Source organism: Trachurus japonicus, chromosome 6 (assembly GCF_045865225.1).
Source record: "Trachurus japonicus isolate A0001 chromosome 6, Traja_1.0".
NCBI classification, from domain to species: Eukaryota; Metazoa; Chordata; class Actinopteri; order Carangiformes; family Carangidae; genus Trachurus; species Trachurus japonicus.
Window position 1 is genome coordinate 32,461,510 of NC_140912.1, and position 27,500 is coordinate 32,489,009.

A 27,500-nucleotide genomic window follows, 5' to 3' on the forward strand; every position below is an offset into this window, starting at 1 on the left:
TATATTTGAGACTCAAAAAAATGCATTTGAACACTATTTTTTTTTGCTTGAAAATGTTTTTTTTGATAGAAGTGAAGGTTTTTTTGTTTGAAGCAACTTTTTTGATTGAAGTATTGTTGTTTTGTGTTTGGGCCATATTATGGGTAGGACATTTGTGTCTTTATAATTCAATCAAAAAAGAAGTTGCTTCAAACAAACAAAAAATATTTTCAATAAAAAAATCACTTCAATCAAAAAATAAACCTTTTCAATCATAGAAAAAAATTTTTTGAATGCAAAAAAATATTTGAGACTCAAAAAATTGCACTTGAACACTTTTTTTTTGATTGAAAATGTTTTCTTTGATTGAAGTAATCTTTTTTGTGTTTGGACCATGTTATGGGTAGGACATTTGTGTCTTAATTATTCAATCCCAAAAAAGTTGCTTCAATCAAAAAAAAAACATTTTCAATCAAAAAAAAATATTTTCAATCAAAGAAAAAACTGTTTAAATGCAAAAAAAAAAAAAATCATTTGAAGTGTTTTTTTTTTTGATTGAACTTTCTTTTTTTTTTGAATGAAGTGAAAAAAGTTTTGAAGTCGTTTTTTTTTTGAATCATTTTGACACAAACGTACCGCAGTGGGCGGGTGCTTCCCCATTGGTCAGACATGTTTGAGTGACAAGTGTCTACACCAACGACGTCTTTCTGACAAGCAAGTCATGGTCGCCACTCGCCAGCGAGCCAGGAAGCAGTGGTGGAGTTGTTGGTAAGTAGATAAAACCGTATTAAAATGATTGGTGTCACGTTATTAGCCTACTCTGTTTGATATTTCGATTAAACATACAGCTTGCTAACTTAGCTCACGTTGACTAATTTGTGTGATGGTGTTAGATATCTGACGCCTCATATTGTCAGGCAGGCTAGCAGGGTGCGCTAACGGCTAATTGAATTGTTTATTTCACTTAAGTAACGTTACAGAGGCTTGCTATGTGCTAGTGCTATATTGTGTTATAATACGTAACGTCATTAGTGGTCAAACAACAGTCCACAGGCCAACTGTTGCCCACAGCGCTGCCTGTTTAGCAGCAACAGGTCATGCAGAGCCTGAGTCTATCTTCTCACACAGCCCACAGGATTACAGCTATTTGACCGTCCCGCTCTCTCTCTCGCTCACGGGTAGTGGTCTCCCCACCATCACACATACAGGCAGTCAAATGCTCGCAGACACAGAGGCAGATGCTGTTATTTTGAGAGCGGGGCTTACATATGCCGTCCCGTACGGAAAATAATGTTGCATACCACCGGTAACATGAATATATATTCCGTTGCTCGGTGCGCAAACTAGCTGTGTCAGGCATTATTTATAAGTAGCCTAATGTCCCGCACAACTCCACATGGAAAACTGGCAGTTCAATGAAGTGATGCTTATTGTCTGACATAGTGTACAAGTAGTTACTAGCTTAAAGTATTGTGCCAATAATGATCCTTCTGGTAAATTTGGCATTCAGTTGAGACACAAAAGCTCTTAGTTTAATGAAAATCCTTGGAAAAGAAGACAAGATGGTTTGTTTAATTAGTATTCATTTATTTAGATTTCTAATATCATATAGTATTGTCCTGTCAACCCATTACAAGTCTTGCCTTATTCAGTGTTGATTTATTGACATGTTTATTTAAGATGTTTTATTAGAAGGTGTGTGAGTGAAAGTTGTCTGAAGTTGTATTTTTCTATTTTATTGCAATGCTGATTGATAATGTAGGACTCTGGTCCTGGCTTGGCCTAAGTTTTGGTGTCTCTAGGTGCTGTGCTCTGTAGGCATGACACATTAATTTCTTTATGTGATACTTTATTTTTTGCATCAAATTATTTGAAGTATTGATAAGCAGTATTGATATCGATACAGGTATTGCTGCACTCTCAATTATAACTGCTCAATAGTGTCGTATGGTTACTTTTATTATACAAGCCATCAATTTTGATGGCTTGTTAGTGTAACCGTTAAGCATAATGGCATTAATGCTATATATAGCGTACACTTAGCCAGATATTTTTTATTTTGTTTTGTTTTTTTTAAAGTAGCTAACTAGCTAAAGCCTTAAGTAGCTGAAATTAAGTTGTCTCGTGTCTCTGTCTGCAGCAACACACACACACACACACACACACACAGACAACGATAGCTACCTACATTAACTGCAACATCTTTCCAGGCAGCAGATGGACTAATTGTTTTTCCTGTTGATCAAATTATGTTTTTTTAGGCCAAGAACTCCACTAAAACTTTTTGGAACAGGATTGCTTAATAAAGGTAAGAATGGATGGGTAGATTTTATTTATGGTTTTGCTCTTTTTATGTGTCTGGTGTATTGTAGGTCATAACCATTTTCACAACAGCCATCTTTTCTCCCTCCCATTTAGAAAGACCAATACTACACATCACCTCTTGTGCATGTCTTCATGGCAAGGCGATTATCACATACTCAGGTTACACTCCACTTGCTGTTGACTGGATTCACACTTTTTAATCTTTTAAAAAAAAAAAAAAAATTATTAGTCTTTTTAGACTCTACCTGCTTCATCTAAAGTGATTGATGGTGTTATTGTTGATAACAGTGGTTAACTTAGGATCTAATCTCTCATCCCAGTATGACAAGCAGGCAGCCACTGCCGCTGCGCAGACTTTTCTGTCAGTGCTTAATCGCACCATAGAAGAACCCAGGCAGAGGAGTCAGGACATGCCTACTCCTTCAACTGTACAAAACGAGATGTCCAGGTAGTGTAGCCAGCCAGCAGTAGTGCATTTATTTTTCAAGTCAGCCATGCGGTATCAGAGCTGAGGGTGTAGCAACAATAGTCTTGACTCAAATGCACGACTCAAACACAGCGTTAGGCAGGGTAACAGTCTTTACTGGAAAAACAGGTTCGGTACACAAGTAATCCATCAGCGGGGGCAAACAAACCAGACAGGGATCAGGCAAAGGCGAGGTCAACCAGAACACAGGCAGGGGTCAATACCAAGGAACTAGAAAATACTACAGAGCAATAAAGGCTATGAAGTAACGCACGGGGACAAAAAGACGAACTGGCAACGGACAGGGGAAACACAGGGACTATATATACACACACACAGAACAGGTGAAAGTATTGAGGGTGGGGACAGACAATCAAGGAGGAGGACGAAACCACACGAGGAGGGAAGGGGAATCTGAAACGAGAGGAGAAGTCAATACAACAAGATGACACAGGAAACAGAACTATAACATGGACCGAGTCATGACATGCAGGTTGTAGGGGATTTGTGAAATGTTATTCCACATACACAGCCATCCCATGCAAATTTCATTTTTTACTGACCCCTTTTTGTAAAATATTACAAATCTATTTTACAAACAAGGGTCTCACATTTTTTTACTTTTTTGCAGATCATTCCCTGGATTTTTCAAAAGAAAATCTGCAGACAAACACAGAGACAAGAAACATAAACCATGGAAAGGATTTGACATGGCTTTTTTCTTATTGAGTGACAAAGCAGAAACAACCCCGACCACACAAGATGAACTGGAGCTACTACAGGCAGGGCTGGGAAAGAGGACTCTCTCGATCACTAAAGACTTAAGCCATGAAGAGGTGAGGAGCAGCATCTTTCTTTATCTCCCCCTACCTCCTCTATCATTGCCTTCTCCACGATCGATTTTTACAGATATACCTTCCTGAAATGTTCTGTCTTTATTACTGTAGTTGTCCACTTTACTGGAGAGCACCTACCCGAAAATGGCAAGTCTTGAAGGAGGATGGCTTCTATACAAAGCAGCTGGTATGTTAAACAAGACATTAGATTAACATAAGGCTATTTGAATAGAATCTTTAAATAGTGTGGAGCCCTGCACTACACAAGGCTTTTCCGAGTTCAAAAGGAGTTTCCAGAGTTTCCCAAAATAAGCTGTTCGAAAATACTGACTTGACAGTTTTTTTTTTTTTTTTTTAAGTGGGCACATCCATGTGTACAGTGATCATAATGTGATAACCAAACTTGCCGCAAGGAGATATGGGAAATTTAGTGAATAATGTTAGAGCTTAACTCAAGAAGAGATGTCATAGAGGCTCGTATCTAAACATAAAAACATCTAATATATTTTTCTGAAACATGACATTGTAGATTATTATAATGCAGAACACCTGATTGTGCACGTTTTAACTTTTTGTCCTCGATTTCATTATCATTACAGTCGATAATACTTTTCCTCATGTCATTATTTTTCACTTACAAGTATGCCATGAATGGGTCAACTTACACTGGCTGAATGCCATGCTCAGCACACTGATGTTAATATACTTGGTTGGCACTACTTTTAATTCCCATAAAACTTGAATTTGCAGGTGGACATGGAAGGAGGAGAATGACCGCTGTCGCCTTAGAGTCAGAGGGATACACTGGCTCTGTTCTTAGAAGCGCCTCCGCAGGAGGGAAGTTTATGTTATATATTGCTCCTCTCCAAGAGAAGATTGATCTGACACCACTGCCAGTGGATGCTCCAGAGTTCAGTCTCATGCCAAAGGCTACATGCACACAGTGCAAAATGGTCATGCCATTGCAAATGCTAGCCCTTCATGTGCAAGGTGATTGTGAAGGGACGTCTTGGACAGCTCTTTGTGATTCAGAGGTGAGACGCCTTTCTTGTCACATTTTTCCACTTAATGCAAGTGAAAGGTGAATGTTGCCACCAGGCCTCCAGACTAACTTTTTTTAAAACTGTCCCTGGACATTCCTGAAAAACGGTCTCAACCATCCCGAAGTGAATGTAAACTGTCCCAAAATCGAAATGGTGTTTTTTTTAGTGTTTTTTTTCTTCTCTAATTGTTATCATCTATGTCTGTTATTGGCATAAGATATACAGAAACATCATTATGAGAAAATAAAGTGTAGTCATAATAAATTAAAAAAGCCCCTGGAAACATGAATTTGAATATTAAAAATACATATATTATATCAAAGCCGAGTGTCTGATTAAGCATCCACAAAAGTCTGAGTGAAAATAACCATAACTATAAGAAAACCTGGTTTAAAAAAAATTAATTTTGCTGTTTAGATTAAACAACTCTTGGCCTGTTTAAATGTTAAATGACTGACAACTGTCAATCAGAGTGTTATCTAGTTATCTGACACATTGTTTGGCTGCATTTTCAGCAAGAAGATGAGGAGCTTGATTCTTCTGTTCCTGCGACTTTAGATGTGCCACCATCGAACAAGGTATGGTTCTATGTAGGACAGAATAATATTTATTGCAATAATAATATAATGTTTTATATTTTTATTACTCCTGATTTTGAGTGAAACCATAAATGATCAAATGAACATTTACTATTTACCATTTATGCTGAGAGGGTTGCTATAAAAATTGGAACTAATCCTGTCCATACATCTTCCCATTTAGCAAAGTAAGACAAAATGCCCGATATGCAACAAATACTTCCCAAGCCAGGACATTGAGTTCCACGCCAGTATCTGTGGAACAAGGTAAGTCAAGTCACATTTATTTATATAGCACATTTCGTGCGACAGGTGCAGACTCAATGTGCTTAAGAGTAAAAAAATAAATAAATAAAACAGACAAGTGGTGTATGTCCTTTGCATATAATAACATCACATTTTTTAGTTTGCTGTGATTAGATGGAATTCATTGTAACTTCCATTCTTAGTTGTAGTCCTGTATGGAGCCCAGATGCTGGACCTGAAAGTCCCCATGATCTGCAAGAACCAACACAAGATCCAATAGATGACATCTCATGGTAAAAAAAAAAGAAAAGGGATCTTGAAACTTTGATTTTGCTGCCAAAATATCTTTAGATTTTTAAGATGTAATAATTTATTTTAACAGTGAAGAAGATGTTCTGCGTTGGGTTGACTCAAAAGTTGAGACGGGGAAGACCTTCAACATTTGTGTCTCGAGGGACAACATGCTGGAGAGAGGTCTAAAGCTTTGGCAGCGCCAGAAGACTGGAGGCCCAGCGAACAAACTGAAAATTACCTTCATAGGAGAAGCTGGCATCGACACTGGGGCATTAAGGAAGGAGTTCCTGTCTGGTAAGTAGTAAGCCAGTCACAAGTGTGTAATACTTCCAAATCAACAATAAAACCCTGTGACTGAGGCTGTTCTCTGGTTTGTTTATGTCCACAGAGATGGTTGCTGGGATAGAGACGCGCCTCTTTGAAGGGGGGAAGAAGGGGAAGATCCCAAAATACTCCATCACTGACCTGGACAAAAACTATTTTAAGTTTGTTACTCTTATTCATATTCTCATATTAATCAACAGTATTACTTATTTACTTGCATTTACACAATGGTGTATACTATAATGGTGTGTACAACTACTCACTGCTAGAGGAATAGACTACATTAAAAAGATATTGCTCGTGGTACACCTCTACATATCTTGTCTTAAGACACTTTGACTCTGTGACTTTGGGTACATAGTAAGTAACCATTCCAAATATTGGCTCCTGGCCATTCCAGCCAGGAACTTATCTCCTGATTCTGTAACGTGAGGCACCTTGGTGTACAAGTGCACCCCCCTGACATGATGCTGGTATGTCACAGGGACTTGGGTACATAGGAATGAATTTATATTTTCACCTCGTGCATTGTATTTGTCTTATCCGGCTTAGTACAATGTTACGATGTCATTTAGCAGACGCTTTTATCCAAAGCGACGTACATTGAGAGTTCCTACAACACAAGCAAGGACTTGTGTAGTACTTCCTACTCTTTGTAACTGGATATCTCAGGACAAACAGCTTGGCAGAATTTGATTATATGTGGCCAGAAGGTCCAGTTGGACTCTGAACTAATTAGATTTTGGAGTTCAAAGGTTAAGGTCACTGTGATCTCACAAGGTGGTTTTAGTCTGAAGAATGTGATCTTTGGGATGGATTGATAAATTAGTCACAATTAACCTAAATATTCACTTTCATATTTAAATTATATTCCTTCAGCCTTCACCACATGGGGTAAACAGAGGATGTTGGCCTAAATGGCAAACTGACTCTTGTTGCTGGAGGAATATACTCACATGGAAGTATTTTCAACAAGCAACTTTCTCTAGCATAGTTTTTAGATAATAGAGGAAAAAAATATATCCATGGTAATGGTGTGAATGAACAGGGAGGTCAATACATAATTTTGTCATAGCATCACTTTTTTATTTCCCCCTCTTATATCCAGAGTTGCTGGTGAAATATTTGCAGTGAGCCTTGGCCAAGGTGGACCGCCTCCAAGCTTTCTTCAAGAGTGGTGTTACCAGTATCTGGTGACCGGGACACTGAAGGACATCACAAAAGAAAATGTGCATGATGCAGAGTTGTCCACATTAATCGAAATGGTGTGTTGAAATCTCAAGCGCATATCCTTCCCATTATGAAAGTCTTGTGTGAAAAATATTTTTTCTGGAAGTTATGTTTGGAAAATATGCCTTTCAGATTGAAAATGCAACTGACGTGACACAGTACACAGAGGAAATTCTTAACTGTGGATATACGGGCCCCATCACCTTGGAGCACAAAGACAGCATAGTAAGGTATGCATTGTTTTTTCTATAGCTCACCAAACGTTTCATGGATTTTTACCAAGGTGCAGTGAGCCAACCATGGTCTACAGATGACAAGTTAAAGTCATTGGGCCTCATTCACAGCCAGTGCATACGCACAAATCTGTGCTTAAACCTTGCGTACAATCGTTTGACACATAAATCTGGGATTCAGCAATATTTTCAAAAAGTCTGCAGTAAGATAGGCACTAAAGTTAATGTCCAATGTCTATCTTTTTGTTAGAGCTGTTTTGCTACATGCCACCACGAAGCGTACACCAATGCTTCAACAACTGCAAGAAGGCCTTGAACTCTACCAACTACTGTCAGTCATGCAAAGGAAACCCAAGGAATGTCGGAATCTTTTCGTGATTGGGGATGATGACAAGGTAAAATAAACAAGACGGGTGCTCATAAAACACAGTCTTGCTAACGAGCCTAAGGCAAGGCAACTGTATTGAAATAGCAAATTTTAAGCACAAAGTGATTAAAAGTGCTTTACACAGTAAAATAAAAATCTGCATATAGAATCCACATTTATAAAATAGTAACATGAATGCCTAAGTCCAAAACCAGTCCAAAACCTGTCTCACACCCCACACTTGGAGATGGCTTTCTGTGTTACCTTCAGTTGAGAGACAGCCATTTTAGTCCCCCTCTTAGACAATTTATGGAGTGGGATTTTGTTTTGATTGGTGGTTCCGACCTATAATAACTCTACTGTTCAATTTAAAGTGGTTCATTATTTCCTCGCCCCACTATTTTACTCGTGATCTAACGGCAAGTGACTTTCCGTTTGTCTGAAATGCATGATGATGACTCCCACTTAAATATCACGTCTCATACTGTTTGGTGTGCTAAATATAATTGGTTTTAGCTATGCTCTTGTCTGTCTTGACTTCTAAGATGCAATCCAAACTAACCAGCCCAATGTACTTTATGTTTCAAGGTTGATTCACATTACATCATCTCCAGCCTGGCTCCAGTGATGAGCGAGACAGGTTCAGTAAAACAAAGGACAGAGACGCAGATACTGAACTTCTTTCAAGATTTCCTTCTCGAGCTGGAGGGTATGTATTGGCATTACATTTTTACATGTTGGTAGCAGAGCTACTCCATGTCTACAGCAGCTGGTTTAAGGTCATATGCAAGTAAATCACAGACATTGTGGGGAGTCTGGGTACGCTACATGAGCGACCTACAATCTGTGCAATTTATGCTTGTTCTACTAGTGCAGCTTACTCCCCCCCGCTTTTGGTAATTTTTCTAAAATCACGTTTTGCTTTCAAATCAACTGAGCTGCACCAATGTCAATGTCATCCATCAAACTGAATATGAAACTTTTTCACCATTTTCTTGCATTTGACTATGCTTAACTAAAGATGGGGACACCAGTCAGCCTGATGAAGAAGACAATGGAGCACCGCTCTCGGTTCCTCGAGTGATGCAGTGGCTCACGGGGCAGGCTCACAGACACATGCTGGTCTCAGAAAGGGAGAATTTCAAAATCACAGTCCTGTTCGATCACACTTGTCTTGAACGCATGCCAAAGCACACAGTGTGCTACCCTGTCGTGAGTGCATGCAGCACCACTATAACATTCCCCACAGCACATCTGAAAGATGGTGATGCATTTAAGTCCAACCTTGAAATTGCAATCCGATATGGTTCCAGGTTTGATAGAGTTTAACTTTTTGTTTTACTAAACCTGATGTGTTTAGTCAGTTAATTTTAGTTCAACCCTGATCTTCTCAGACTACTAGTAATCACCACTCCTGCAAAATGTCTCCTGTTGTCTGCTGGGTGTTCTGTTATTTTCTTGCAATCAGTCTTGCATATAGAAACGTTCTGAAATATACTGTACAATTAATGGTATACCAGCATTGACACCCCCTCCTTCTCTGGGAAACAAGCAGAAACTGATAACATGACAGCAGAATTTCAATTGGCAACACACTCAAAAGCTCTGAATGTTTGGACAGTTGCTATTGCTCTCATGTGTCTGATACACTGTGCTCAAAATTATACAAAGCAAAATTTAAAGAGGGATGTATTTCTTTGCATTTCTGCTTGTTTCCCAGAGAAGGGTGGGTATAAGTCTGACATTTGACATTAGGTGTTGACCACTGAAGAGACCAGAAAGTGCCATAGAGGTGTTAAAAATCTTGTTAAAGTTATAGTCTTTTGTTACTATAATAAGAATTGTTGTTAATAATAAGAATAATAATTATTATTATTTGAGCCGATAATGTAATTCATTGTCATATGATAATGTTCATTTTAAATATTCTTGTTATATTGAATATACTGTATTTTTCACCGATCGTTTTTACACACAACAAGCAGGCAGCAAACTTAATTGATTAGGCTATTCAAATCTTCCTATGTGGCGGCAGGACGATTCAGGATCTACTGTAAGGTCATTAATGTTCTGTATTTTGTTCCAGCAATAAAATAATTTGAATTAAAGTGGTTCTCGTCAGGATGCGAGGGTCTGATGCTCCTTCTGTTTATGCATTTTTCATGTTTAGAGATGTGTGTACATACAGATATGATTACCCAGCAAACATTTTGATGTCTTTCTCACGTCTGATTAATGTTGTACATTACGAACCGAATCGGGTTGAATCGGAAGCTGACGAATCGGAACCTAACTTCAGCGTCGCTTGGAGTTAGGTTCATCCTGTCGTCTATTTGAGGCAATAGAGGGGCTGAAATGAAAGTTTTTCTTAGGTCGTTTTTCAAACAGATGATTAAACGCCGGCAAATCGACGTGGAAGCGACAGAAGGAAAATGCAAAGATTGAGACTTGAACTCACATGTCCCAGCTGAGAGACGTGTGCTACCACTGCACCACTGAATTGAAGAGCCCCTTACGTGTCAGGTTGATCTGTATCATCATGTGTACACAGCTGATCAGAGAGGGATTTTGTTTCGACCTACATATTGTTATGATTCTACTTACCGAAAACAGATAATTAAAAATCTTTATATAAAACAAATGTTCAGTAAAACCAGCTGTTTGTGCTGTCACCTTACGTTTATTCCCCTGCTGTATAATTACATATTTATATGGGAATTTTATATGAAACAATTTTACATTTTATATGAAACATATTCTGTTACATCATTGCAAGTTTTCCTCAAAATCACCATTTCCTGAAGATTATGTTTTAATGCTCTAATTATCATTTAATCATAATTTATGAATGTTTTTCTCATATGGACAGCTAGCAGCAGCAGGATCAGCAGCTTTGAGAGCTCCACAACACACATTCCATACATTATCTTTCTGATTTATGGCAAATAAAATATGGTTTGGGGAAACATCACAATGTGGAAATGAAAGACCAACACTAGTTATCATTTTAGGGTTTAAAGATCCTTGGACGTATTCATTGTTGATCAAAAATGACCACTTCCAAATACTGTGCTATTATGAACAACAAAAATAAAACTACTAGCAATAACATAAACAATTTTTAAAAACATGTTTTCCAACTGCTTCACATTTCAAAAATTCACGTATAAATCAATATAACAGACATGCAATAACATTTCATATTTAAAATGTATTTTCAAACTTATTATACGGGGTATATGCAGGAATGCAAAAGTTTATTTCAATACCTTTTATAAGACTTTTTATAGACCTCAAAATACTTTTAAGACCTCATTCGGTCGGTGGAGGAAGTGGTGTAGGACTTCTTTAACAGGAACAGGAAGCCGGGGAGGCAGAAGAGGACATTGATGAACTTGTGGAGGTGATCTGTAAGGTGGTGTAGTGATCCATCATGCAGCCCCAGGCGTGTTAGGGCTGCAGTGGGTTATACTGTTGCTCTTTATGCTGTTGAAAGGGGGAGGGGTCTAGCAGAACAAATAGTTTTATATGTTATAGTAATCAGGTTTTTAGATTATTATATATAGGTTAAATTTTGGACATTGACAGAAAATACTTAAATGCCTGTAGTGTAACGTTTCATGGTGTATGTGAGTAACCATGTGTTAGTTACCTTCATTCAAAGCTGAGTGGTGTCTGTCCATTTACGCATGGGCTGTGGGTTTCAACATACAAAGGTTGGGTTGGTTTTTGGAACGCATTTAGAAAAATATGTTTAAAATTTATTTCTAGGAATTTGTAAAAAGTAAAGACATTTTCTTAGTGCCCCTTTTTTAATCATAACATTGAAATGATTAGCTGTGTATTTGTATTGTTTCAAAACATGTTTGCTATAATCATTAAGCACTTAATAGTGTGGAGCGTCACTCACTCATTACAAATTGAAGAGCACGCAGGTATATATCCTGACCAAAGGATAAGGAGTCAGAGTTAGGATTCACTTCATGTTGCAGCAGAGCAAGATTCTCTGCAGACAGGGGGGATGGAATGTAAGGAACAACAATCCCATGGTCAGTGTCTTCAGATACCTCCTCCTGATGGTCTATGTGCTGCAGCTGCATGGCCCAACAAACAAATTAATGATAATAGACAAAGTGCTTAAGGGAAAAACTGCCATGCCAATCAAGTATTACATGCCCACCTCTGCATAATTTGGCTCAGGCACAGGTGCTTGGAGCATTCCAATGTTCCACATCTGTTGAGGTGTAAGGTTTGCCTCTGTGCGGATCGGGTGGTTGTTCCAACTGTCTGTGAAATGCTGTAGATCTGACCGCAGACGAGGTACGAACACATATTGCACACAGAAGAGGTGGATCGCATTAGACAGATCAATGAAGCCCTCTTCTTCCAAGCTGTGTAGTGCGTTGTAGTACTTTGATGTTACAGAATTCCAAACATCTCTCCATAAGCGTTCCACCCTGAAAAAAGGCAGACAGACAATGGTTAGAATAAGAAACACTGGTGCTGTCTGTTCATAAGTAAATGGCATTTATGGCTTTTAAGTGGTGCAGCCACTTTTATGCCGGTGTGTGTGTGTCCGCCAGTTCACACCAGGAAATTTCAATCAGGAATGGAGAGTATAGGAGAGAGCAAGCTGAAATCTGTGCCAAGGTTTGTGACCACTGTTCAATGTAAAAGATGACTGCCAACTATAACCAGCATACCATGGAGCTTGTTGAAAGCAGCCATCTTGACAGAAGAGGGTAAACCAACATCCGGTCAGACTGACACATGATTGACACAAATTGATAATGTAATTAATGCTTCCTGTTAGTCACATTAATACAATACAAGTTTACCTTCAGTTCTCTCAAAGGAGCTGCTATAAAAAATGGTCTATTGTTGCTAAGCAGCAGAGCACTGCTTACTCCTCCACTCTGAGAAGGATTATCAAAAAAGCAGATGTCAAGTGTAGATGCGACAAGTTCATTTAATTACCTCTGGTTATGGACACTTTTGCCTGCAATAAAGCTTCCACGGCCTGTTCCTCGGACAGTAAACATGCACCTGGCTATGTCGACATTTTCCACCCCTTGATCAGCTCTCACTCTGAAAGAAAAGCAAATGCTTTTCCCCCCCATATATGACATAACTTCATAATGTACAGCAGCACGTCGTTCTTTTATTTCTCCTGCAATTTGAATATATACCTTGAGGGCCATCCATTTCTCTGAACACCCTCCATGAAGAAGCCAAAAGCAGTTGCTGCTTTGTTGTTAGCTGCTGCGTCCAGATACAAAATCTATGAAAGAGGTAGACGCATACCATGTATGTTTTGGAGTTGTTCATAAGGGTAAATATGTTGTGAATGAATAGAAAATAAAATATCTACCTTCCTGGAAAATCCATCTATTCCTCCAAAGATGACGATGTTATACCTTTAAAAAATGCATTTGAAAAAATATATAATTCATTGTGTATTACATGTATGTAGAACTCCCACATCATACAACACAGTAAATTGGTCAACAAGCAACGTCATACAAACGTAAAATAAGTTCTGCCAGACAAGACATTAATTTACCTTATCAGTTTATGATTTGTATCAACATGGACGAGAGACAGGGGAGCAGGGACAGAGTAGCTTCGTCGAGCAATGCAACGAAGCTGGATCATCCTGGCAATGATACCTGCACCATCTATACGCTGCAAAGACAGCCTCACTCTTTTCCATTGAAGACGAAGGCCCATTGCTTGGAGACTTCCTTTGACCATTCTGTAGCCTGCATGCGGCATCCTTGCCTTAATAGCCCTGACTTTCTGGTCTAATTCTTCATCAGAAATTACAGAATAGCATGCCCTCACTGACATGTTGTGGTCCTTCATTCTTCTGTAAAGGGTTGACCGTGAAATGCCATGCATTTCTACTAAATGAACTAGAGGTAAAGAGGTATCCAGCAACGTCTGTAGTGTGTCACGACTCATTTGTAGTTCTGGCCGTCCTACATTCCCACTCCAACAAGTGGTGGCTACATCATTAAATAGTGGAGGAACAGGATTCTGTGACAGATGTGAACTGAGCACTAAAGTCAACTGTTGCAGACCATCAGCCAGCTCTGCGGGAATATCCATGTATTGTGTGCCAGCTTGAATAAACTGCAACTCTTGAGTGCACACAAACAGGAGGTACTCAAAATCAATGGGTACTCTATTGATGACAGAAACCAACCTATCCCTTAACCTCAGTAAGAGCTGTTGTGCCATCGGATGCCTGCAAATTAAAATTTAGCATTATAAGAGGAGCAATTTTGAAATTCATGTATAAGTGTACTTGTATGAGATAGTCAGTGCATTACCTGCAATAGATAATGGGGAGCACAACCCCAAAATGGAGAATCAGCAGCAGAGGTGATGTGTAGTATTGGTCTTTCTAAATGGGAGGGAGAAAAGATGGCTGTTGTGAAAATGGTTATGACCTACAATACACCAGACACATAAAAAGAGCAAAACCATAAATAAAATCTACCCATCCATTCTTACCTTTATTAAGCAATCCTGTTCCAAAAAGTTTTAGTGGAGTTCTTGGCCTAAAAAAACATAATTTGATCAACAGGAAAAACAATTAGTCCATCTGCTGCCTGGAAAGATGTTGCAGTTAATGTAGGTAGCTATCGTTGTCTGTGTGTGTGTGTGTGTGTGTGTGTGTGTGTGTTGCTGCAGACAGAGACACGAGACAACTTAATTTCAGCTACTTAAGGCTTTAGCTAGTTAGCTACTTTAAAAAAAACAAAACAAAATAAAAAATATCTGGCTAAGTGTACGCTATATATAGCATTAATGCCATTATGCTTAACGGTTACACTAACAAGCCATCAAAATTGATGGCTTGTATAATAAAAGTAACCATACGACACTATTGAGCAGTTATAATTGAGAGTGCAGCAATACCTGTATCGATATCAATACTGCTTATCAATACTTCAAATAATTTGATGCAAAAAATAAAGACATAAAGACACATCACATAAAGAAATTAATGTGTCATGCCTACAGAGCACAGCACCTAGAGACACCAAAACTTAGGCCAAGCCAGGACCAGAGTCCTACATTATCAATCAGCATTGCAATAAAATAGAAAAATACAACTTCAGACAACTTTCACTCACACACCTTCTAATAAAACATCTTACATAAACATGTCAATAAATCAACACTGAATAAGGCAAGACTTGTAATGGGTTGACAGGACAATACTATATGATATTAGAAATCTAAATAAATGAATACTAATTAAACAAACCATCTTGTCTTCTTTCCAAGGATTTTCATTAAACTAAGAGCTTTTGTGTCTCAACTGAATGCCAAATTTACCAGAAGGATCATTATTGGCACAATACTTTAAGCTAGTAACTACTTGTACACTATGTCAGACAATAAGCATCACTTCATTGAACTGCCAGTTTTCCATGTGGAGTTGTGCGGGACATTAGGCTACTTATAAATAATGCCTGACACAGCTAGTTTGCGCACCGAGCAACGGAATATATATTCATGTTACCGGTGGTATGCAACATTATTTTCCGTACGGGACGGCATATGTAAGCCCCGCTCTCAAAATAACAGCATCTGCCTCTGTGTCTGCGAGCATTTGACTGCCTGTATGTGTGATGGTGGGGAGACCACTACCCGTGAGCGAGAGAGAGAGCGGGACGGTCAAATAGCTGTAATCCTGTGGGCTGTGTGAGAAGATAGACTCAGGCTCTGCATGACCTGTTGCTGCTAAACAGGCAGCGCTGTGGCAACAGTTGGCCTGTGGACTGTTGTTTGACCACTAATGACGTTACGTATTATAACACAATATAGCACTAGCACATAGCAAGCCTCTGTAACGTTACTTAAGTGAAATAAACAATTCAATTAGCCGTTAGCGCACCCTGCTAGCCTGCCTGACAATATGAGGCGTCAGATATCTAACACCATCACACAAATTAGTCAACGTGAGCTAAGTTAGCAAGCTGTATGTTTAATCGAAATATCAAACAGAGTAGGCTAATAACGTGACACCAATCATTTTAATACGGTTTTATCTACTTACCAACAACTCCACCACTGCTTCCTGGCTCGCTGGCGAGTGGCGACCATGACTTGCTTGTCAGAAAGACGTCGTTGGTGTAGACACTTGTCACTCAAACATGTCTGACCAATGGGGAAGCACCCGCCCACTGCGGTACGTTTGTGTCAAAATGATTCAAAAAAAAAACGACTTCAAAACTTTTTTCACTTCATTCAAAAAAAAAGAAAGTTCAATCAAAAAAAAAAACACTTCAAATGATTTTTTTTTTTTTTTGCATTTAAACAGTTTTTTCTTTGATTGAAAATATTTTTTTTTGATTGAAAATGTTTTTTTTTTGATTGAAGCAACTTTTTTGGGATTGAATAATTAAGACACAAATGTCCTACCCATAACATGGTCCAAACACAAAAAAGATTACTTCAATCAAAGAAAACATTTTCAATCAAAAAAAAAGTGTTCAAGTGCAATTTTTTGAGTCTCAAATATTTTTTTGCATTCAAAAAATTTTTTTCTATGATTGAAAAGGTTTATTTTTTGATTGAAGTGATTTTTTTATTGAAAATATTTTTTGTTTGTTTGAAGCAACTTCTTTTTTGATTGAATTATAAAGACACAAATGTCCTACCCATAATATGGCCCAAACACAAAACAACAATACTTCAATCAAAAAAGTTGCTTCAAACAAAAAAACCTTCACTTCTATCAAAAAAAAACATTTTCAAGCAAAAAAAAATAGTGTTCAAATGCATTTTTTTGAGTCTCAAATATATTTTTGCATTCAAACACTTTTTTTCTTTGATTGAAACGGGTTTTTTTGATTGAAAATATATTTTTTGATTGAAGCAACCTTTTTTTTGATTGAATAATAAAGACACAAATCTACCTCCATAAGAGCAGAGACCCTTCTGTAGATATTATACTTAATGGGCATTTGTAGCTCAGACAACCCCTCTTCAAAAAAGCTGAAATATCCCTTTAAATGCACAAAATGTATAGCAAGCATAACCCACTGATCTTGGTTCTTGATTCTGGCATCTCATTTCTTTACTGTGGGTCACTGGTTGGTGCTGATGTTGTTGTTGTCTTTTATTAGGGTACTAGTACTTATTTTACTCTGACACACACACACACACACACATGGATCATTGTGTCCTGTAAAACTCAGCCAGATGTTCATCACATCACCACGTCCTGTCATCAGATGCATCAACTGTGTTTTTACTGCAGCTTTCATCTGATTTGATTCTGACACATTTGATATTTTCTCTCTTCACAGACTTGTTGGTTGTAAACTCTCAGAGAGTCTCTGTGAAGTCGTGGCCTCAGCTCTGAAGTCCAACCCCTCCCACCTGACAGAACTGGACCTGAGTGAAACCACCGACCTGAGTGATTCATCAGTGAAGGTTGTGTGTGCTGGACTGGAGAGTCCAAACTGTCGACTGGAGACTCTGAGGTGAGTTCACTGACTGGACCTGTTGGACTTTTGTCTGTGTTCAGTTCAAATGTGTGAAGTTCAGTTTGAAGCAGCGACTGATTGTGACTCCATGTTACTGCAGCTGGTAGAAGGTGGAGGGTCAGAGGTCACTCAGAGGTCAGTGTGGTGATGATGATGATGATGATGATGATGATGATGATGATGATGATGATGATGATGATGATGATGATGATGATGATGATGGTGATGATGATGATGATGATGAGCTGGCTCTCAGATGAAGCTGCTAACAGAACAGCTGGATCAGCCACACACCTGCCTTTGGACGAAGGCGCCTGGATCGAGAGGAGAAGAATATTAAAGGGATAGTCCTGCATTTTTTGAGTGGGGTTGTACGAGGTACAAATGGCCACTAAGTTTACTATCTGCAGTAGAAAGGTCTCTGCCTCCCCCACTGAGAAACACTGGCGCATCATGCTGCACCGAGACACAGGCAGTAAACGACTGACAATGAGGAACAATTAATCAGTGTATTTTCGCTGCCTATGAAAAGTTCTGTCTCAAATTAATACACCAGTTCAATGGTACGATAGAAAGAAAACATTTACAATGCATCAGTTGGTCGGAACAAAGTTAGTTTATCTGGAACTAACCAACTCACCCAGTATTCTTCCACACGGGCAGGCTCCAAAATGTGTTGTATCACTCCGCCTCTTCCACACACCGCTGATCCCAACAGCTGATAGGCGGGGCAGAGTTCTTTCTACTGCAGATATTATACTTAATGGACATTTGTAGCTCAGACAATCCCTCTTCAAAAAAGCTGAACTATCCCTTTAAATGCAGAAAATGTATAGCAAGCATAACCCACTGATCTTGGTTCTGGCATCTCGCTTCTTTACTGTGGGTCACTGTTGTTGTTGTTGTCTTTTATTAGGGTACTAATTCTTATTTTACTCTGATACACACACACACACACACACACACACACACACACACACACACACACATACACACACACACATTTGTGTCCTGTCAAACTCAGTCAGAGAAGATGAGCTGAAGCTCAGATGTTCATCACATCATCAGTTGCATCAACTGTGTTTTTACTGCAGCTTTCATCTGGTTTGATTCTGACACATTTGATATTTTCTCTCTTCACAGACTTGTTGATTGTAAACTCTCAGAGAATCTCTGTGAAGTCGTGGCCTCAGCTCTGAAGTCCAACTCCTCCCACCTGACAGAACTGGACCTGAGTGGAAACAACCAGAGTGATTCATCAGTGAAGGTTGTGTGTGCTGGACTGGAGAGTCCAAACTGTAGACTGGAGACTCTGAGGTGAGTTCACTGACTGGACCTGTTGGACTTTTGTCTGTGTTCAGTTCAAATGTGTGAAGTTCAGTTTGAAGCAGCGACTGATTGTGACTCCATGTTACTGCAGCTGGTAGAAGGTGAAGGGTCAGAGGTCACTCAGAGGTCAGTGTGGTGGTGGTGATGATGATGATGATGATGATGATGATGATGATGATGATGATGATGATGATGATGATGATGATGATGATGATGATGAGCTGCTCTCAGATGAAGCTGCTAACAGAACAGCTGGATCACCACTGTAGCTGAAGCAGCAGATGTGATGTAGATCTGAGTTTTCCCTCTTTTCTTGGTTCAGGGTCAAAGGTCAAAGCAGCTTCCCAGTGTGAGAGGTCAGGTTAAAGTCATGTAGCTCAGAGAACAGTGTTGGTTTGATGATCCCACTGTGGAGACACTGAGGCTCATGAACATCAACAATGGGCTCCGCAGGAAGGAAGCTTCAGCTCATGGTCACATGACATTAAAGGAGTTTACTTCCTGTCCACAGTGTCTGTGAAGCGCTCCAGGGTGAAACTTCCTTCAGCTGTTGACTTCCAGGCTGCGCAGCCTGGGAGGCTGCACTATGGGCTGCACAAGCGCCACCCTCAACCGCAAGCGGCAAAGCGGAGTGATTCAACCGAGCGGCAACCTAAACAAACTGCTTAGCAACACTGCAAACTGCTTTAGCTAGATATTTAAGCTGTTTGATTTGACAAATACAAAAAGAGCTAGATTTTCAGAGTATTTTTGTAAATAAACTGGTTAGTTGAGCTGCTCGAAGTGCTAACGTGATCTTAACTAACTTTTGGCATCAGCATGAAAGGCTGATAGCAGAGATTTCTTGCAGGCTGGCCATAATGCTATGATAATTTATCATTATTCAGTCATTTGCCTTCAAGGCTGATTGTAGAAGCTGCCTTGCAGGCTGATTATTAGGTTAATGCAGATTTCACATTGCATATATTTTCATTATTGCCTTAGCTGCCTTCAAGGCTGATTGTAGAAACCAGTGCCTTGCAGGCTGATTATTATGCTGCAGATTTCACATTTCATTATTGCCTTTGCTGCCTTCAAGGCTGATTGTAGAAACTACGTAGTGCCTTGCAGGCTGATTATTAGGCTAATGCAGATTTCACATTTAATTATTGCCTTTGCTGCCCTCAAGGCTGATTGTAGAAAATAGTGCCTTGAAGGCTGGTTATTAGGTTAATGCAGATTTCACATGGCATATATTTACATTGCCTTAGCTGCCTTCAAGGCTGATTGTAGAAATTAGTGCTTTGCAGGCTGATTATTAGGCTAAGGATAATTTCATATTGTATAATTGTCATTATTCAGTCAGCAGCCTTCAAGGCTTCAAGGATACAATATAGCCAAATAATCAGCCTGCAAGGCACTAGTGTCTACAATCAGCCTTGAAGGCAACAAAGGCAATAATGAAAATATATGCAATGTGAAATCTGCATTAGCATAATAATCAGCCTGCAAGGCACTGGTTTCTACGATCAGCCTTGAAGGCAGCAAAGGCAATAATGAAATGTGAAATCTGCAGCATAATAATCAGCCTGCAAGGCGCTAGCTTCTACAATCAGCCTTGAAGGCAGCTAAGGCAATAATGAAAATATATGCAATGTGAAATCTGCATTAACTTAATAATCACCCTGCAAGGCACTAGCTTCTACAATCAGCCTTGAAGGCAGATGACTGAATAATGATAAATTATCATAGCATTATGGCCAGCCTGCAAGGAATCTCTGCCATCAGCCTTTCATGCTGATGCCTTTTGTATCAACAAACAAACAAAGTTAGCTAAGCTCACGTTAGCACTTGCAATTAAGCTCAACTAACCAGTTTATTTACAAAAATACTCTGTATAGGCTCGGTTAGCTATAATGATTTGTAGTGAAAATCTAGCTCTTGCTTGTATTTGTCGGATCAAACAGCTTAAATATCTAGCTAAAGCAGTTTGCAGTGTTGCTTAGCAGTTTGTTTAGGTTGCCGCTCGGTTGAATCACTCCGCTTTGCCGCTTGCGGTTGAGGGTGGCGCTTGTGCAGCCCATAGTGCAGCCTCCGAGGCTGCGCAGCCTGGAAGTCGACGGCTGAAGGCAGTTTCACCCTGGAGCCTGTGAAGCAGGCTCTGGTCACATGACTCCACTGTCAGTGAGGGGTCAGAGGTCAGCTTCACACAGTGGACAGTTTCTCCTGAGCCACTGTGACTGTGTCCACAGCCTCTGGACCTGAAGCTTCTTCAGCTCTGAACAGATGATGAGACACTGAACGCTGTCAACAAGGAGCTTTGTCCTCAACTCACTGCTTTTATTCTTTATTCAGATTGGAGCACTGCAGTTTGTCAGAGATCAGCTGTTCTTCTCTGGGCTCAGCTCTGAAGTCCAACCCCTCCCACCTGAGAGAACTTGACCTGACCTGGAACAAGCTGCAGGATTCAGGAGTGAAGGGTCTGAGTGGTTTTCTGGAGAGTCCAGACTGTAGACTGGAGACTCTGAGGTCAGTTCACTGACTGTTACTGTTGTAGATCTTAGATCTTTGATCCACAACTGAACCTGATTGATCTTCACTCAGAACTTGAATCATTGACTTTGATGTCATGAATGAAGGACGTTTGAAATAGTTGTTGTCTCATGTTTCCACTTGTTCTTCTCTCACACTGACAATGACTCTTCACTTTGTGTGTGTGTGTGTGTGTGTGTGTGTGTGTGTGCGTGTGTGTGTGTGTGTGTGTGTGTGTATGTATGTGTGTGTGTGTGTGTGTGTCTTTGATCCAGTTAAGTCTGCATCAGAGTTGTAGTTGTAGTCAGTGTTTAGTCCAACAGGTATTGATCAGATATTGATTGTATATTGACAGACTGATCTGAGGTCAGCAGCAGCTGATGAATCTGTGCTTACATGTGGATGATGTGTGTAGAAGGCCACATGATGATGATCCACAACAACACAAGGACAAAGTCCCTCTACTCATTTACACACTGATCATTGATCAGGACACATCTGATCAATCATCAATCATTTCATCTTCTTCTCTTATTCTTTATTCAGATTGAAGAGCTGCAGTTTGTCAGAGATCAGCTGTTCTTCTCTGGGCTCAGCTCTGAAGTCCAACCCCTCCCACCTGAGAGAACTGGACCTGAGCCACAACAAGCTGCAGGACTCAGGAGTGAAGGGTCTGAGTGGTTTTCTGGAGAGTCCAGACTGTAGACTGGAGACTCTGAGGTCAGACTCTGTTTTATTTCTGTGCTCAGATGAATGTGATGTGAAAGTTGTGTTGATACTGAGCTGCAGACATGAGGCTGATATTCTACTGATCCACACTGAGGCTGTAGGACAGGGTAGGCAGGCGCTCACAGACCAAGACCAGGGCTGTGGGGGGGTCGGCACCTCAGACAGCTCATCACACAACAACCTCACAACAAACGGATTCATGCACAATGGTTTACACAGATCCAAGTCTTAAACATGTGCAACACCTTTTCCCCACAATCCATGCCGTCCTGACATCAGCTGTTTTTAACACACAACTCAGATCAATAACAGGATCACATGTTGGAGCACCGCTCACATCACACAACAAACCTTTAACACAATCCACACTCAGACCTGAGCAACAAGGATGTTAACTGTACACAATGAGCTGTTATTACAAAGTTTACAACAGATAAGACACACAACCTGGGCTGTGTGTGTGTGTGTGTGTGTGTGTGTGGGTGTGTGTGTGTGTGTGTGTGTGTGTGTGTGTGTGTGTGTGTGTGTGTGTACAAGTGTCTAAGTGTCAGAGAGAGAGTAGGTTAAAACTTGCTAACTGTTAGCCACCGTAGCTCAGGCGTTGGTCTCCCGTCAGATAAAAGCTGCTGTTGTTCTTCAGATGAAAGCTCATTAAGGTGTTCACCTCTCCAGTGGAGCATCACTGCAGTTGAATTAGCTGCTAAACTGCTGGAGGCTAAAAAGCCAGGGGACACGTCTGTGTGTTGACCATTCACCAAGGCAATGTGAACACAAGTGCAGCTCAGACACGGTGCAGTTAAGTTAAGAGGCAGCGTAGCGTTGTGCCTCTTCACCTCCATGTGAACTCTCTGTGGGAACTTACTGCACATGTGCAAACAGCCACATACACACCGTACTGACAGAAGAGGCAGAGCAGCTCTGGGCCTTTGCTCTGTAATACTACACATGGCTGAGTGGTTTGTGCAGCTGCTGCCTGGACAGAAGCTAGCTCTGTTTACTGGCTTTTATTAGACCATGAAAATCACCACATTCTGACACATTGAACTTGTAGTAAAGTTATCTGAAAGTCCAAAAGAATCCAACTTTAGATGAAGTGAATAAATCAAAGCCCTGACTGCACCTCACTTGTTTTTAGTCCAGTCTCTGTTTCTCTTCATGTTTCACCTTCTTTCACCACAGAAACACATGTGATGTAACAGACAATAACTGATCTATAATCAATAGCTGCTGGCTCCACCTCTTTCTTGAGGCTTAACCTGCTTCCTGTTGCTTCAGCTGTTGGACTTTGCTTTTCTAAACTTGTTCTTTCTGAAGCTTCTTCAGCTCTGAACAGATGATGAGACACTGAACGCTGTCAACAAGGAGCTTTGTCCTCAACTCACTGCTTTTATTCTTCATTCAGATTGGAGTGGTGCAGTTTGTCAGAGATCAGCTGTTCTTCTCTGGGCTCAGCTCTGAAGTCCAACCCCTCCCACCTGAGACACCTGGACCTGAACCACAACAAGCTGCAGGATTCAGGAGTGAAGCATCTGAGTGGTTTTCTGGAGAGTCCAGACTGTAGACTGGAGAGTCTGAGGTCAGTTCACTGACTGTTACTGTTGTAGATCTTAGATCTTTGATCCACAACTGAACCTGATTGATCTTCACTCAGAACTTGAATCATTGACTTTGATGTCATGAATGAAACGTTTGAAATAGTTGTTGTCTCATGTTTCCAGTTGTTCTTCTCTCACACTGACAATGACTCTTCACTTTCAGCTCATTTCACTCAGTCTGATCAATAATCAATGACCTGATCACTACAGCTGTGTGTGTGTGTGTGTGTGTGTGTGTGTGTGTGTGTGTGTGTGTGTGTGTGTGTGTGTGTGTGTGTGATCTTCATTTTATCTTCTTTTATTCTTTATTTAGATTGGAGCGCTGCAGTTTGTCAGACATCAGCTGTTCTTCTCTGGTCTCAGCTCTGAAGTCCAACCCCTCCCACCTGAGAGAACTGAACCTGAAAGGAAGATACTACCTGAGCTACAGCAACAAGCTGAGCTCTTCAGCTCTGCAGCAGCTTCATGATCTAGTGAAGAGTCCAGACTTTCGACTAGATACACTGTTGTGTGACTGATCTGTATCTGTTTCCACAGCTGGTGAGACTGTGGGAGTGAAATAAAGTGTAAAGTGCAGCAGGTGAACCTGTCAGGATGTGACATCATCACGCATGACATCATCTATGACATCACAGACTCAGAAAACGCTGCAGCAGCTTCAATGTGTCAATCATCAGTGATCCAGTCACAGGTAAAGGTGTTGAGTCAAACAGGAACAATGAGCTTCACCTGTCACTCAAGTACAGGAAGTACTTTTACTCCACTAACTCCTAACTAAATACTTTTACTGTGATACTGTCATTATAGAAACGTTTACTCTGCTCCTATATTATAGTATTCACTGTGATACCTTGTAAGAAGTACTTTTACTCTGATACTGTCTCCAGAAACTACTTTTATTGTTGTGCTGTAAATACATTAAGTATTTTTACTGTGTTACTGTTAGTAGCCTACTGCCACATCCACTTGTCGTGCACAACAAAACACAGCAAAAGACCAAAATACATGTTTTATAACGAATTTCTTCTTTTCGCCCTCAGTCTTATTAAAAAGAAAGATTCCATTTAATTAAACTATTTAGTATTATTGATAAGTATGATTTACAGAAGAAACCATAGCCTTTGTTTTATAACTTATCACACATATGTACATAATTTCCTGTACGTTTTTTTCTTTTTTTTTTCAATATTTGCTCTTTCAAGACTCAACATGTAGTCATAACACATCAGAATATCATTGCAGAGCAGCTAAAACAACAACAACAACAACATGAAAAGATAAATATTATTTAGGTGTCAGGCTCAGACACATTTTAAAATGAAAGTGTTTATTTTTGCAAATTACAATAAAAGGATGTTTTTTTTCATGGTTTTACAGTGAATGTGTTGTCGAACAAGAGATTATGAATAAACGCAAGAACTGTCAGGTTTAGTTTTTTAATTCACATGTGAAAAACTATGGAGTGATATTTGTAATTTTGTTGCTATCAATGTTGATGGTGATTTTATTTTGTTTTGGAGGAATGTACTACTGTTTGGGCTCCCTGACCTGAAAAAAAAACAAGGAAAAAGCCAACATAACTTTTATTATCAACCTTATTATTTTAATGGCAAAGTGTCATATTCACAAATGTAAGTTCATTAAAAAAAAAACCTTCTTTTACCGGTGAGCTCAAGCAATACATAACCTCCATCAAATTTTCAAGCAACCAGAAAGTGATTAAGACTTTCAATATATATGAAAACTTGAACATTTTTTTGTAAACTTGTAAATTCCCCCTGGCGTATAATATAGATATGCTTTACAGATTGCATTTTATTTTGAAAAACAGTTTTTGTAATGTGAAACAAAGTTTTGAACAAAAAAAAATAAAAAATCATACGTGAAACGGAAATGATGTCACTGTTTATTATTATTCTGTTCGTGAAGTTTCCGGTCGGAAGAAAAGGACATCACCTTTATTATAAACTTATTCATTTTGTATGGCAAATTTCACATACATACTGTAAATGTAAACACTCCAAAACCTCACCCAACTTCAGAAGTTTCTTGCATAAGTTCAAAGAGTACATGAAATCCCTTACACTAATTGACACTAAACAAAGCATCACATCCATAGATATTTATGAGAGATTTTTCAAAGAATAAAGAAGTGGAATAAAGCTGACACATTCTATTTCCCTTTTTTTCCTTTTCTTCTATAGGCTACCATAACATATGTTATTTTTTCCATGATTTTATGTTTTCTAATAGGCCTATTGCTTAAAACAACCAGATTTTATTTTGATTTATTTATTATTGATGTTTATTGATACATATTGGAGCACCTGATGTTTCATGTTTGATTGTATGTACAACCCTGTTCTCTGTACATCCCTTTGTATGTACGATGTTTTCAATAAAGCTCATAGGGAAAAAAAAAAAAAGAAGAAGTTTCCGGTCGGAACCTTTCTCTTCCTCGTTCACAGATGTGTACAAACTTAACTTTACATTATTTTAACCACCGTGTTGCATTTAAAAGTGTATTTTAATACCTGGAACATGTTCATACATTATATCTCTAAGGCATGTGTGCAGTCGTGTGGTTGTATTTTATTTATAAGACGTTCACTCCCCGTTGTCCTGTCTGTGGGGGCGGAGGTATTTTGGTGACGGACCTCTGGCTCTGCACCGACACATGTGAGCGACCATGGCTTCACCCGGCGGTGGCACCAGGGAATCGAACCTGATCGGTGTGTGTGTGCGATGGGGAGCTAGACCCGAGGAGACACCGCTCCTCTTTCCTCACCAACAAAGTGGGGGGGCGGCCGGACTGGTTACCGGGGCTCGCGCCGCCCTGCACGCGCTGCACAACAGCCCCGCTGGTCCTCGTGGCTCAGGTGTACCTCCTCTGTCGGTGTGGTATATCGATGTGTTGATGAAAAGAAGGGATCACCGCCGACACGTCTTCACTTGTGTTCAAAAAATAAGTTTATTAACAAGTAGAAGAACAGTGTACAAAAAATGCCGAATCCTGAAGCATCCCTGGTGCCAAAGTGAGATCTTCCGTTACCTTCAGGTCGGAGGTGAAGGGCGCCCTCTATCAGGACAAATAGATATACAGGTCTTCATTTGTTCCTTCTGCTCTCATGATGCTGAACAGTGTTAAACAGTGAGATGATTGACAGCTGTCTTGACCACACAGTCTGTTTTATCTCACCTCGTTTGAATGCACCTGAATGCACTTTGTCTCTGTATGCACTTGGAAGTTAATTACTCTGCCCACTATGTGTTGTTATGTGTTGTTATGTGTTGCTATGTGTTGTTATGTGTTGTTATGTGTTGTTATGTGTTGCTATGTGTTGCTCTATGTGTTGTTATGTGTTCTGTGTGTTCTATGTGTTGTTATGTGTTGTTATGTGTCGTTATGTGTTGTTATGTGTTGCTATGTGTTGTTATGTGTTGTTATGTGTTGCTCTATGGGCTGTTTTTCCTAACAGAGGTTGATTGCTCTGTGTGTGTGTGTTTCATGTGTATTTATTGGTATTGTATGTTTTTATGTATTGTGGACATCCTGGCTGCAAATCAATTTCCCAACTGGGACAATAAAGATAACTTTGAACTTTGAGCACCGCTGAGGACTGGGGCAGCGAGGATCCATTTTAGCGCCGCTGCTTTCTTCTTGGTGTTTATTGCCCCTGGGCTCCGTCCTGAGAAAGCATGGCGCCGCTTTTCATCGTTACGCAGACGACAGTCAGATGTATGAGGAGGAGGAGGAGGAGGAGGAGGAGGAGGAGGAAGAGGAGGAGGAGGATGAGGAGGGGGAGGAGGAGGAGGAGGAGAGAGAGGAGGAGCAGGAGGAGGAGGAGACTGAACTGTAAGAATCGTTATATTACGATATTCTAGAAAAACGGACTCAGGAGCTTC

The 27,500-nt window shown here is 39.8% G+C and overlaps 4 protein-coding genes across 4 annotated transcripts in view; 2 read left to right on the top strand and 2 right to left on the bottom strand.

Annotated features, from left to right (window-relative positions):
* The window catches only part of grm8b (glutamate receptor, metabotropic 8b), a 589,884-nt gene that overhangs the window by 353,388 nt on the left and 208,996 nt on the right, over positions 1-27,500 (bottom strand). The window lies entirely within an intron of this gene.
* LOC146986482 (uncharacterized) overlaps positions 1-27,500 on the top strand; it is a gene marked incomplete at its 5' end in the record, with an annotated part of 532,005 nt that overhangs the window by 162,876 nt on the left and 341,629 nt on the right. The gene's annotated exons all lie outside the window — the stretch shown is intronic.
* Positions 4,588-9,250, top strand: LOC146986487 (G2/M phase-specific E3 ubiquitin-protein ligase-like). Its single transcript, XM_085780369.1, has 8 exons — positions 4,588-4,640; positions 5,856-6,061; positions 6,156-6,252; positions 7,200-7,356; positions 7,454-7,551; positions 7,805-7,949; positions 8,510-8,634; positions 8,956-9,250. Exons 1-8 carry the CDS (start codon positions 4,588-4,590, stop codon positions 9,248-9,250), a joined length of 1,176 nt encoding a protein of 391 aa, XP_085636495.1.
* On the bottom strand, positions 11,213-13,786 carry LOC146986488 (uncharacterized). Its single transcript, XM_085780240.1, has 8 exons — positions 13,485-13,786; positions 13,293-13,338; positions 13,111-13,202; positions 12,899-13,009; positions 12,102-12,378; positions 11,832-12,015; positions 11,574-11,615; positions 11,213-11,427 (listed from the first exon to the last, which is right to left on the bottom strand). The coding sequence occupies exons 1-7, from the start codon at positions 13,784-13,786 to the stop codon at positions 11,605-11,607; spliced, it is 1,023 nt and encodes a 340-aa protein (XP_085636366.1). The 3' UTR covers positions 11,213-11,427; positions 11,574-11,604.

Excerpts from the sequence above, each read along its gene's own strand:
- LOC146986487 (XM_085780369.1), top strand. The coding sequence starts at position 4,588 with ATGTGCAAGGTGATTGTGAAGGGACGTCTTGGACAGCTCTTTGTGATT. Across the intron at positions 6,062-6,155 it reads AAGGAAGGAGTTCCTGTCTG|AGATGGTTGCTGGGATAGAG; the intron begins GTAAGTAGTAAG and ends TTATGTCCACAG. Across the intron at positions 7,552-7,804 it reads CACAAAGACAGCATAGTAAG|AGCTGTTTTGCTACATGCCA; the intron begins GTATGCATTGTT and ends TCTTTTTGTTAG.
- LOC146986488 (XM_085780240.1), bottom strand. The coding sequence starts at position 13,786 with ATGAAGGACCACAACATGTCAGTGAGGGCATGCTATTCTGTAATTTCT. Across the intron at positions 13,203-13,292 it reads TAGATGGATTTTCCAGGAAG|ATTTTGTATCTGGACGCAGC; the intron begins GTAGATATTTTA and ends CCTCTTTCATAG. Across the intron at positions 13,010-13,110 it reads AGAAATGGATGGCCCTCAAG|AGTGAGAGCTGATCAAGGGG; the intron begins GTATATATTCAA and ends CTTTTCTTTCAG.